The sequence below is a fragment of the Notolepis coatsorum genome, assembly GCF_963971535.1.
Source record: "Notolepis coatsorum genome assembly, chromosome: 1".
NCBI lineage: Eukaryota > Metazoa > Chordata > Actinopteri > Aulopiformes > Paralepididae > Notolepis > Notolepis coatsorum.
This window is the reverse complement of record NC_140165.1, coordinates 295,123,637-295,137,372: the sequence shown is the minus strand read 5'-3', so window position 1 is coordinate 295,137,372 and position 13,736 is coordinate 295,123,637. Positions and strand designations below refer to the sequence as shown.

The 13,736-nt window shown below is 41.4% G+C and overlaps 1 protein-coding gene across 1 annotated transcript in view; it reads right to left on the bottom strand.

Annotated features, from left to right (window-relative positions):
* Positions 1–13,736, bottom strand: part of LOC311243196 (1,4-alpha-glucan-branching enzyme-like) — a 288,129-nt gene that overhangs the window by 83,351 nt on the left and 191,042 nt on the right. Inside the window, exon 13 of the mRNA XM_084332329.1 lies at positions 471–655. Within this exon, the coding sequence (XP_084188455.1) occupies positions 471–655 (185 nt within the window). The remainder of the gene's footprint in view (positions 1–470; positions 656–13,736) is intronic.

The following is a 13,736-nucleotide window of genomic DNA, read 5'->3' as shown; positions in this document are numbered from 1 at the left end:
TATGTCATTCTTATTTGTGAAAAAATCATGCACTGAAATGTCGAATCATGTTCCATTTGTATATACTATGGTGAATAAAGAAATCTGAATCTGAATAAGCGAAGACATTAAGACAAGAGAGAGTACAATGGAGATGATAAGTAGCCTCTTTTCATTGAAAAAACAAAGTGATCAAAACAGGCCCAGACCCCCGTCGAATTTCACACGCCAAGCCTTTTCATGTTCATCTTGCGGGGGTGGTGCGTGTGTGCGAGTGCATGGACTCTCGTGTTAACACTTTCACTACCACACTACAGACGGTTAACCCTTTCACTACCACACTACAGCCGGTTAGCCGGTTAACAGTCTGTAGTGTGGTAGTGAAAGGGTTAACCTGCTGTAGTGTGGTTGTGAAAGGGTTAACCCTTTGTCGTGTTGCAGAGAAAGGGTTAATGTGCACAACATGCGCGTGTGTGTGTATGTGTCCTTACGGGTGGTGCGGCAAGCCAGCCATATTTGTCCTCTGTGTGGTTCATTGCGCGGTCAAAGGCGTAGAGCTGCGCGTAGCGGAGGTTACCCGTGTCCACTAGGTTGTACTGCCGCCGGGCATAGTGGTAGCTCTGGTCGTTCCCCACCCTGGGGAAATCCAGCCACTCCGGATGACCAAACTCATTACCTGGAAGGCAGAGGACACTGTTTTAGGGAAGAAATTAGGTGGAACATTTTTATATTTGAGGTATGACATAGGTATTTATTCAATTACCATACAGTACTATGTGGTGGAAGAAAGGAAGTTTGTATGTAGGCTACTTATTTATGTAGGTGGGGTGTGAAAAGGTGCTATACAAATAAAGTTATTATCATTATTTATTTATTTATTTATTAAGAAATATGACAATTATTTAAGGCCAAGGTATAGTGAAGTATGTTTCAGTGGAAAGATGGGAAGGTCTAACCTACGATAGAATTCATGCATGTTATTTCTGTATTATACCATGGTCTGGGCTTTTCTGATTGGCCGGCAGGTGTGCGTTAAGTAAGGGATAATGTATAGCTACGAGGTCATTGTCGCAAAATAATTGACCGACACAGAGTTTAAAATACCGAGGCGCCTCGCCGAGGTGTTCTAAATGTAGTGAAGGTCAATTATTTTGCGACAATGACCGAGTATAGCTATACATTATCCCGCTTATTACATGGCTAACTTACTAACAATGTACCTAATTCATTTTACACCATCGACAAGACGAGATCAAATGCAGACGCAGTTCTGTTCTGTCGCTCCGCGCTGTCATCGCCGGCAGCTTCTGATTGCACTGATGCAGTGTGTGTCAGTGGGCTTGATTGCTCCAGCTGCGCACAGCGGCCATTATTGCTCGGCAGAGGTCCGTTATCGAGTAATAACGGACCTCTGCCGAGCGCTATTGACCAATCACAATCAAGCATTTGGGCGAATGTTAAAACGCCATGTAATAAAGCCGTTTAATGCACACGTAGTTCGGCTCAAGTTTAATCACCATTCTAAATTCATCCGCTACCCAACCTGTAACCATAGCAACATTAAAGAGTACAGTTGTCATGATGAATTGTCGAATGTGACTTGGAGTGAAAATAACAAATTGTATGTTCTAATCAAGATGTCAGCCGCCCAGAAAACAGAAAGACTCTCCGTTGAAATTTTGAAAGGTTAGACCATCTCAACAACTTCGGGGGAAGTGTTTGACAAATAAGTGGATTTTATGTTTATGTAATATAAAATGCTTCAGAGTAAGTCAAATTAAATGACATGACGTACCGTCACCCGGGAGATCTAAAGTTCATTTCACTCTTATGTTAATTTGCCTCGGCTGTGATATGAAGCAAGCAAAGCGTATATACAGCCGGGAGTCCGGGGCCCCAGCGAGGTCCATCCAGGCCAACACCAGATTATAGCTCACATCCAGAAGTCCTAGAACTCCATTGTTGTCCAGAAAACATTAAAACAAGTCACAGAGGCACACCGTTTGTTTTGGTCAGTATAATTCATCGCTGAACACAAGCATTATACGTTTCCCCCAAAACTACTTACAGAAGTGCCAGCGACCGCCTCGAGTCTGTCTGAACTGGAACTACTTCCGAGACAATGGCTGTCCGTCACTTCATGAAGTACTTCTGAGGGAAAGGTACGCTGCTGCCTGTGTTGTTCATTGCAATGATGAGTTATACTGAACAAAACAAACAGTTGTCAGTTCTGTGACTTGGGAGTCCTATGACTTCTGGTTATGTCTATAGACACAGGCTATACTCTGCTGTTGGCTGGATGAACCATATTTGTAAGTAGAAGAAATGCATTGTACCTTTTCATAGGCTATGTTGACAAGTCACTGTGTTGCAATTGATTCAGAGCTGCAAGCTGCAACCTACATTTAAAAGAACACACCAACATTTTGGGAAATTTGCTTACCGTCTTCTCCAGAGAGAGACAGGAAGATAGATGCCAGTTTCCTCTCTGTGTGTTCAGTAGAAAGCTATCTGGCTGCACGTTAGCCTAGCTTAGCACAATGAATGGAAGCGGACATGGCCGGTTAGCCTAGGCATTGTCCAACTAATACCTCTCCCTAAGGCTAACCGGCCATGTCCGCTTCCATTCATTGTGCTAAGCTAGGCTAACATGCAGCCAGATAGCTTTCTACTGAACATACAGAGAGGAAACTGGTATCTATCTTCTTGTCTCTCTCTGGAGAAGACGGTAAGCCAATTTCCCAAAATGTTGGCGTGTTCTTTTAAATTAAATACATTTAGAAGTAAATAGCTCAAACAAAATGTTTATGAACCCGGCCACTAATTCATTGTCAGAAGACCAACTCCAAAAAGTGTCAATTGTCGACATCACAAGTTCAAGTCCTGATGCTCCGATTCCCAGCTTAGGAAGACGGTCTATGTTTATTCATAGTATTCTCACGTTTCTTTGGCATCACGGTATGGAGCAGCGTCACAGGCACAGCTCATTAGCTACAGTTGTCAAGTAATGATGATCACCTGTTATTTCATTATAATCACCTGTTTGTGACCAAGATGTCTGCGATCTAATACTATGAATAGATATTGACTTGACTGAAACCAAGATAATTGGAACAGCATAATGTATAATTATGTTTTAGGGTGGATTTTCCCTTTAATCTTTCCAATATTTAGGGACCACGCACTGAAGGTGTGGGGTGCTGAAGGTGACCCCAAGACCATTCCTATAGCACCACCATCAGGACACATTTAAAAAAGATTAAATTGAAATTAAGTCTGTAATTTCATGAGGTTGCCTGGCTAATTCAGAGGAAGCGTCCATATGCTGATACTGTATGGTTCATTAAGTGCACCACTTAAAACTAATTCAAACCGTCTAGTCCTACAGATTTTGTTCAAATGTCACAAAGATCTGCACACATTATTTTCTTTAAAGATTTAAAGTCATTTAAATGTTTTTGACAAAGACTTTGTCCACAGCCTATGAAAACATTTGCCTACAAATGGCACTGTACATATTTACCATAAAGTTGTGCTTAATCAATTCATTCATTCATTACTGTACATTTATATAGCACTTTTCTAGACACTCAAAAGCGCTCCCCACAATGTAGGGTGGAAATTGCCTCCTTCACCATCACTGGTAGCACCCAACCTTACTCTTTACGATAGGCATCCTGGGTTCTCAGTCAGGACCTCGGTTTAGCATCTCATCCTAAGGATGGCACTCGCAGTTATACGGTGTCCCCATCACCGTAACAGGGGCATTGTTACTGACTAGTCCAGAGGACAGAGTGCCCCCTGCTGGACAACAACACCACTTTCCGACAACAGCCTTGACCAGGGCTCGAACCGGTGATCTTCCGATCATGAATACGGAGCACTACTCATGTAGCCACGCTGCCGGACAATGTCCAATCTTGATGAAAATGTATTACACAATGCAGGACTCCATGTAGATACAGTGTGTCAAATATCATACTTATATCTTACATTTTTAATTCTCAAGTAATTTAACAAATTGTAGTCAATGGAAAATAGAGCATTTCCCCTAATAAAATGGTAAAATTATTAAATATTAGGCATTTCAGAATTTGGAACCGAATCTTTGGCAACTTTTTTATTTCTACCCTTGTGTGAACCATTCACCCATGAACTCCAAGTGCAAATGAGCCACACGTCATACAGCTCTCAGTTGGCTCAGCATGTTCATGACCTGCCATGGGCTAGAACGGTTGAGAGTTCAAGTCCTGGGTGGTACTTAAGCAATATTAGATTAATGCAACTGCCTATGCTGCCTTAATCACGTGGGACTAATTCAGTGGCATAGTTTCAGCAAAAGCCAAAGTATGGCACGATTAGAGGGGGGAGACCAAAGCGCTCTGCCTTGAAATAATTTTATGTTTACATAAATCCACATAAAGACTATATCCACAATGCAAATACATTTAGAGAAGATAGGTAATAAAGCCACAGATCTTAAGACGACAATACAAATCCATCTACATCTCTCTCACATTCACAATCCCTAATGCCACAATGCCTATTTGCATGTTTGCTAACATTCTCATTATCCATAGCCTAAAAAAAAGGCACAGAAATCCATCAGATGGTCGTTAATAACTGCTGCCGTTTTATCATAATAACTGAACAGAGCAGCAGCATCAACAACTGCTTGTGGATTTACACCAGGCGTTACACCAGGTGTTGCCAGGCCAAGGCTAAGAATAGTCAAAGACTCTAGCCACCCAGACAACTGCCTCTTTGCACTGCTGCGGTCATGGCCAGCACAGAGAGACTCAAAAGGAGCTTCTATCCCCAGGCCACCAGGATGCTCAATGACTCTATGCAGCACTAACCCATCCATCTACATGCATTGCACACACACCCACATGCACACAATCACTTTAAACACTCACCTTTAACATTCACTTTAGACACGTAAACACTTTTTAACACCACACCATATTTGATCTATTTATTACTAAAATATTTGAACTACATCCCTACCTTATTTTAGCATTTAAAAAAAGTATAGCATTTTGTACTTCATGTTGTACTTTAGTTTGTATATTGTATATTTTGTATAATGTTTGGTCTTTACTAGGGATGTTCGATGTTGGCTTTTTTACCGATATCCGATATACCGATATTGTCCCAACTCTTAATTTCCTTTTTTTTTTATCTACTTTTTCTCCCCATTTTCTATTTTTCTCCCATCCCAATTTCGTATTATTATCCAATTCTACCCTCCCCTGTCTCGAACGTTGTTAGACCATGCCTCCCACTGGTTGGCTGCAATGTGGACAAAGCCTTGCATCATGTGTCCCTTCCGGTACATGAGGATGCAGCCGTCGCATCTTTTCACCTGTACAGCGCGATCTCTCAGTGGCGAGGAGTAACGCGTGGGAGGCTCACGCTGCCCCCGTTGCTTCCTGATTCTGCTGTACAGGCGCACCAACCGACCTGTAGGAGTCGCTGTCCACAATGTCCGATCCCCACCCACCGGCTTTCCCACCCCCTAATACTGCCAATTGTATTAGTATGAACGACCAGCCAAGCCGGAAGCAACGCTCGAACCCAGCATCTCCTGCATTAGTGGTGAGCGCCTTGCCCACTGCGCCACATAGCCGCCTCCAACTCTTAATTTCCGATACCGATATCAACAGATACCAATATATGCAGGTTCCCCCCCCCAAAAAAAACTGAATCATTTCAGGTAATTAACATTACATATCTCTTGTCGTGGAATTACCACAACATTATGCATACTTTTTTTTTTATCCACTTTTTCTCCTCCTGTTTTTCTGTGTTTTTCTCCCATCCCAATTTAGTCATGCCAATTCCCCCCTCGCCTTCCTGGTCATTGCTCGCATGTGCCCCCCACTGGTCGGTCTAGGGAGGGTTGATAGATACTATCGCATGTCCCCTCCAATACATGCGGAGTCAGCCAGCCACTTCCTTTTCACCTGCCAGAGCGGACTCTCATTGGCGAGGTGTAACGTGTGGGAGGCTCACACTACCCTCACCATCTCCCTTCCTCGCTGTGCAGGCGCCCTGACCGACCTGTAGGAGTCGCTGTTTACAACAACCAGATTACCACCCTACCGGCTTCCCTCCCGCTGACTCTGCCAATTGAGCCAGTATGACGGCCGGCCAAGCCGGAGGCAACGCTGTCGCTGACAGCTGGATTCGATACCAATGTCTCTCACATTGGTGACAAGTGCTTAGTCATTTTGACAATAAATAAAATAAGAATTTGTTCTTACTTGCCTGGGTTAATAAAGGTTAAATAAATGTAAATGTTTTAGTTTTTTTGAAAACCGATACCGATAATTTCCGATATTACATTCTAATGCCAATATCGGTAGGCCGATAATATCGGACATCCCTAGTCTTTACTCTATTTACTTTTTACTGTATGAAGCACAATCGCAGGGGGCTCATACAGAACCAAGCATTTCACTGTAATGTACATGTACCTTATATGTGACACCAAATAATACAAGACTTGAAACTTTGAGAGGTGAACTTGTGCCCTCTGGCGGGACGCAGCAGAAGCGCACACGATTGAGAGCTTCTCTCCTCCTGTTTTATACCAGCGGTAGGCTACGCACACAGTCGAGAGTAGAGGAGAAGATGCTCATCAATTGCTGGAAAGGGAAGACAACTTTCCTCTATTGGGATTTAATTAGTTTAATTGTTTTATTGATTTAATTATTTAAATGTAAAAAAATATAAGGTATGGCACTGTGACATTGACATACGCAATTGACGCCCCTGGGATAATTATACCTACATAGACAAGTTGAATGCTCCTTTTTCATTCAACTATTTCAGGTCTGACTGTATCAACGACACATGCATTCAACATTCTGATGTTGAAAGATATTACAAGGCCAAAGTAATCCTTATAATCCTAGGTACCTTTTCGTAAATGGCAAATGGACTGCATTTATATAGAGCTTTTATCCAAAGGGCTTTACAACCTATGCCTCACATTCACTCACACATTCACACACCGAAGGCAGAGGCGACTATGCATGGTGCCGACCTGCTCATCGGGAGCAGTTAGGGGTTAAGTGTCTTGCTTGAGGACACTTCGACACGCTGCCCGGGAGGAGCCAGAATGGAACCGGGAACCTTCCGATTACCTGAGTCACTTTTGTGAGAAGAAAAGCTGTCTAGATATCAGTTTCCAGCATTGAAAACTATATGTGAATGAACTTCATCGTTTTCTTCTGACGCCTGGCCAATTGACCACCCCCCCTCCCCGCCACACACAATGAGGGTGGAAAGGAATCCCAACCCGAGCACGACATAAGAGCAAAATGGCCACCGTGTGAATATGGTCAATACTGCAGAGAACTTATTTTCTCTGTTGTGCCTCAGTCTCTCTTCTCCTTCTCGCTCAGTCTTTCTTCATCATCATAAACTCCTGCTTGTACTTCTTCCTTCATGTTTATTTCATCATGAAAATAAATTCCTAGATGTAATAATAGACTATAAAATCTGTTGGAAACCTCACATAAAACATGTCCAATCTAAACTGTCAAGAAGCATTTCAGTCATGAGTAAAGTAAAGCACATTCTGGATAGAAAATCACTCTACATTCTCTACTGTTCACTAGTTTTACCATATTTAAATTACTGTGCTGAAGTCTGGGGAAACAATTATAATTCTACACTACAACCACTTTTTATACTCCAAAAAAGGGCCATAAGGATAGTTCACATTGCAGGTTATCGTGATCACAAAATATTATTTTTAAAGTCAAAAACATTAAAGTTAAATGATCTTGTGGAATTTAAAACGGCACAATTAATGTATAAAGCAAAAGGTCATGTACTTCCAGGAAACATTCAAGAACTGTTCTTTGATAGGGAGGGGGGTTATAATCTGAGGGGAGAACTCAATTTAAAAGTTCTAAATGTACGCACTACCATGAGAAGACACTGCATCTCAATATGTGGAGTGAAACTGTGGAACAGTCTAAATGTGGTGCTAAAGCAATGTCCAAACATGAGACAATTCAAACTGATGTATAAGGAAATTATGTTCACGAGGTACAGGGATGAGGAAGGCACTTGATATTCACGGTGTTTACATTATTACATTTTTATTTTATTTCTTTCATGTTTTACATATATATAGTTTTTGTTTTGCATATATATATATATATATATATATATATTTTTTTTTTTTTTTTATGTTTTAAAATAGTACACTCATTTGAGTAGTGGAAAAGGGGTAGGATTAAATAAGTGTATACTTCTTCCTACTCCTTTTCGAACATGTAGATTGAGTTGTGTTTTGCTTTTGTTTAGTTATTCGTTTGTTTGTATTCATTTGCATGTTCCAAATAAAGATTTCAAATTAAATCAAATCAAATCATGTCTGGCATCAAAGGTCAAATTACACCGGGTCAAAATTGAGCTGAGGTCACTTAATCGCTGCCTGTTCTGAAAACACACCAGGCATAAATAGGTATCCATACTGAACCTTCTTTCTTTTGGAACTGGCTTTGGTTCCCGACTTGGCGTGCTTTCAGCAGCCTGTTGATTTGTTGATCTGCATGATTGAAGTGCCGGCACCTCATTCCAACCCATGCTGACTTATTCTGGGAACAGTCGAGACCTTTTACATAAATGGAAGCAACCTCTTAAAACCCTTCCCAGCTCACCCGGGAACTTGGCCTTTCATGAGTAACCACCTCAAAAAGGCAAATATGTGGGAAATATTGTGCAAATCAAATCCCAGAGCTTTCATTTGAGTCTCCCTTTCAACAAACGCATGCAAAATGAATATTCATATTCATATAATCTTCATAGCAGAGTGTATATAATTGACCACATCTGCCCAGTTGTACAGCCCTGGCCTATTTCTATTTTACTCATAATTGTACTATATTCTATTGTGCTATATTTAATTTAGTTTATATCCCATATTACTTGATTCAACCTCTTATTTACAGTTGTACAGCCCTGACCTATATTTGATTCCATAATTATATTATTCTATTGTGCTCATATTTCATTGTATTTCACTCCACCTCTTTATTGTATTATCTGTCTGTTAATGTCTGTCCGCTAATGTCGCACCGATAACGTCCAAAGCAAATTCCTTGTATGTGAAAACTACTTGGCAATAAAGACCTTTCTGATTCTGAACAAACTTCAAGTTGATGAGAGTAAATTGCAGGGAACCATTCATATGTATGACATGAAGAAGCACAAAGAGGGAATTCTCAAGGAGATCCCCCCCCCCCCCCCCCCTCAACACTGCCTTAATTAATTCACGTTTATTAAAGTATTAGCTAAAATTCGGAAATATATTCCGTCTCCTCTGAGTACAACAACAGTACAACAACTAGGCTTGCTGTACCTTTTCCATTTGTAGTTTATGCAGACACATTTAACACATCTGAGCCCGGGGGAGGTGAGAGAGGGGGGGGGGGGGGGTCCCAGGAAGGACTTCAGCAGTACCAGACCAAGACTAGTCAAACATTGACACAGAGCCACACAGTCCATATATAAAAGAGTCCACACTAGTCCAGGGCCAGTGTCACCCGGAGACATCATCAGTTGTCAAGACAACATCATAAAACAATTGTTGGTATAATTGAATTCCAGGCGGGGGGGAAAGAAACACAGCGACGAGAGGCATGAAGGGAAGAAGCGCGACAATAGAAACGAGGCTCGTTGTTTATTCAGTACCAGAGGGAGAGGGGAGGAAAGTGATTGGAGTGATCGGATGAAGTGAAACGGACAGGGAGTGACAGCGGATTTTAATGAAATACATTATGTAGGTGGTAAAGAAGTAACAGACAATGAGCCACAGGCTGCCAACTGAACACGCATCCTGCAAGGCCTGTCGCCTGCCTAGGAATTAGGGCAGCGAAGACATGTCATGACAGAGAGAGAGGGGGGGAGGGAGAGAGAGAGAGAGGAGAGGGGGTTGTGAGAGAGAGAGAGAGAGAGGGTTGTGAGAGAGAGAGAGAGAGAGAGAGGGTTGTGAGAGAGAAAGAAATTGCCTTTTCTTGTAACATCTGCACAAATAACTAGAAAGGTGCGCTCAGTAGAGCGTAAATCTCCACCAGGCGGCAGCTACACATTTCTTCTCTCTCGCAGAGCAAACACGCATATGATATATATCAAATGCAGAATACAGTAATACACTATTACACAATGGCACTGTTACACTATTGCACTAGCACACTATTACACACTATTGCACTGTCACACTATTACATGGTAAGGCAAATATATTTGTCAAGTTTGGTGGAAATCAGATCAGGGGATACATTAATTGAACATTTGGTGGCACTAGAGCAGTGGTTCCCAAAGTCAGCCACGGGTGGGCCGTGAGATGATTTAAAAAAAAAAAAAAAAAAAAAAAAAAAAAGTATTATTATTTTTTTGTCAGGCCACTGAACTTAGAAGCAGACCAGGACAGTGTTTCTAGTTGTATTCTAAAATTCTATTCTATTGTATTCTAAAATGTGACTATATGGTTTTATATTAACTTAATAAATAAACAAAAACGAAAAATCTACTTATTTCAACGAACATTTCAAACTAAATAACAGATTATGCACATAAAACGCTGAAAACAACCGAAGAAACAATAGTATTTTAATGAGGCTATTATTATTATCATTATTATTTTGCAACAAGTTAGCCCTCTCATAAATAGCACATATAAATGAATAACTAACTTGAACTAACTTAATAGGATTGAAGTGATATTTGGCTTAAAAAATCGGTCGCATGGCAAAAAAAAAAGAAAAAAAAAGCCCGACGATGTGCATTGGGCCGCGGCTCTCTGATGCCTTATTTTCTGGGCCCTGGCCTGAAAAGTTTGGGAACCCCTGCACTAGAGGATTGGTCATGGGGTCATCAACATCAATAGGATTCTTCCTCTTGGGGTCATGAATGTGCCCCACAAATTTGAAAAGATCTAGATGAAAGCTCTTAACTCATTGACTGCCACGCTGTTTTCCCATCTTTATTCCCTGGCACCAGCGTTATTGACCATTTTCACAATGTTTGTGGACCCATCGTATATTCTATATTATAGCTATGGAGACAATAGTATGGCTCTTTTGACAGGCACTATTTATAGTCCAACAGGGACGAAACAGTTCATTTCTACATACCTTCGTTTGTGCGCTATACCACGCTAAACATCGCCCCGTTTCACAATAATCCAGGCTGGTTTTCTAGATCGTGAGATATAGTGTGTTTTGTGCAGCGTATGCGCAAATCTCACGACTGCTCGCCTGAAACCTATATTGCTAGGTCAAAGGTAAACACATGACCTTGTTTCTTCACAAAGCTGCGATCATACAAACGCATGTTTTAGGATGGGGTTCGGTAAAGTAGACGTAAAATAGACGTTACCTTTGTTTTAGAAGGTACTCCACTCTCGCTTCGAGTCCAAGTGTCTTGAATCAGAACAGGATCAATACATATAACGTTAGGTGGCCCTCATCCGTTGTCTTCTTAGTCTATACTATAGTCTGCTCATTCCCTCAGTTCCCTCATCGGCCGGTTTGACTATAGTATTTTTATGATTTACCAGAAGTGTCCAACTTAGAGTCCAACATAGTCTGGTGTGTTTCCGCACCTTATCATCCATAATCATCATCCATATAATCCATTTAGTCTTTTTCATAATATCCAATAGTTTGCTCTAGGCGATCACCATTGTCGAACGTGTCCTGCTCACTGCTGCTCGCAACCTACTAGTAGAGTCCCTAGTTGTTTGGGGGCTGTGGGGCCACCCACACTAAGCTGGCCCATGCATGTTCATAAGGTAGGCGATACTGCCACATGGCGGGATTCAATCGTCATTGCAGGTCCAATCCACACTCACAAGGCCTGCGCGAGTGCTTAGTATGAAAAAAAAAAAAGGAAAAGGAAACTAAAAACGAGATATCTCGTTTTTGGCGCTCAACGCTTGGATTTGAAAAACGAGAAATCTCGTGTTTGGCGCTGAATGAGTTAAGAGATGCACTAATGTGAAAATGTAACATGTGGCCTAATGGTGGCGCTAGAGGAAAGGCGATGGGGCCACCAAAATGCAATAGGCCTCTCCCTCTCGGCCATGAATGTGCACTGCACATTTTAAAAGATCGGAACGAAAGGTATTAGAGATTCTAAAACAAATTACTTAACTTAACTTAGAAAAAAGGTCATGGGGTCAGCAAAATTGAATATAATTAATCCTACAGCGGTTATGAATGTGCACGACAAATATTAGACAAATCGGCCTTGCAGTTTGCGAGATATAGCTACAGACAGAAAGACAGACGGGACAGACGCAACCAATTACATGATCTCCCCAGGCGTCTGCCTGGTGGAGATCATAAGCCTCCGACACAGTTGATGAAAGTTTAAAGGTAAAGGAGAGAATTACACCTCAGATGGAGCCAACAGTCAAAGGAGATCATATTCTTAGTGCATTTGAGATTCCACTTCTTGTCATTCCCCATGAAAACAACGTAACTATACCCATCACTGCTGATATTGTTTTTCTGCAAACATCCAATGATATCTCTCCACCATTCTTAAAGATAGTCTGTATCTCAATAAAAGAATATCTAGGAAACATAATTGATAATTCTCTCTCTTCTTTTAAGCTTTCATATTCAGCAATTGGCGAAAAAAAGTTTAAATTGGGTCTCTTATTGTAGAAACGAGTCTTGCTTTGCCTTCTGGGGCCAAAAGGAGACGTGTTGCTGCCACTTGTATGCCGGTGCTGGACTGTGGTGAGGTTCTGTGCATGCATGCATCTTGGACCGAGAACTCTGCAGGTCCCTTGTTGATGGCCTGTACTCTGGGAGGGGTGTAAGTATATTTGCAATGCCTACATGTGATGGATACTAGTGTCTACCATGGAACACTGAGGTTCATTACAAATGTTAAAGCCCTGTCTTATCATTGCTCCATGTATGCTCGGGTTGAATGGAGAATTGAATGGAGAATTAAGATTTATTTTTATTTATAAGGCTATTCTTGATTTGCATCCATCCTAAAAAAAAAAGAAAAAAAAAGTTTTTACTCCCGGCCCTTTTTTGAGGGCACTCCATCCACCCCCCCTCTTCGGAGGACAACTTTATTATTTATTATACATTTGAACTATTTACAGTGCAAAATGAAAAGTGGAGTAAAATAAGAAAAAAGACGACGAAGGACAACAACGAATACACATGACAAGGGATGGGGGGGGCGGGGAGATAGGGGAGTAAGTAAAGTAGGGGGTGAGGAGGGGGATTGAGAGAAGGGTGGGTTGTGGAGTGGATGGATTTGCTTCCATCTTACCTATGGATATACATCCTTCAGAAAAGTATGGGAAGTTATTGTCTTTGCTCCCAGGACTTATTCCTCCCGTCTCTCCCTAAAGCCCGTACTGAATTGGGGAAAAAAGGGCATTTAAGTACGCTGCTCCCTCTGCTTGGAATATGCCGCCAAATGATCTGAATCTCCGGGAGCTGGTCTCATTGGATGCGTTTAAAGTCATTCTTAATGACTTGGAGGCAGATCTGGCTGCACATGTTTTGACTGATTTATATCGCCCCTGTATGAACCCTGTATGAATATTTCTGATATTTAGCGATTCTGTAATTCATTTTTTATTATAAATTGTTATATGTTTTTATGTCTGCAACCCTATTAATAGTACTGCTGCCAGGACACTTTTAATCTCTCCTGGTTAATGTTTCAGGTCAATCCATATATTTAATGCCGGGGTA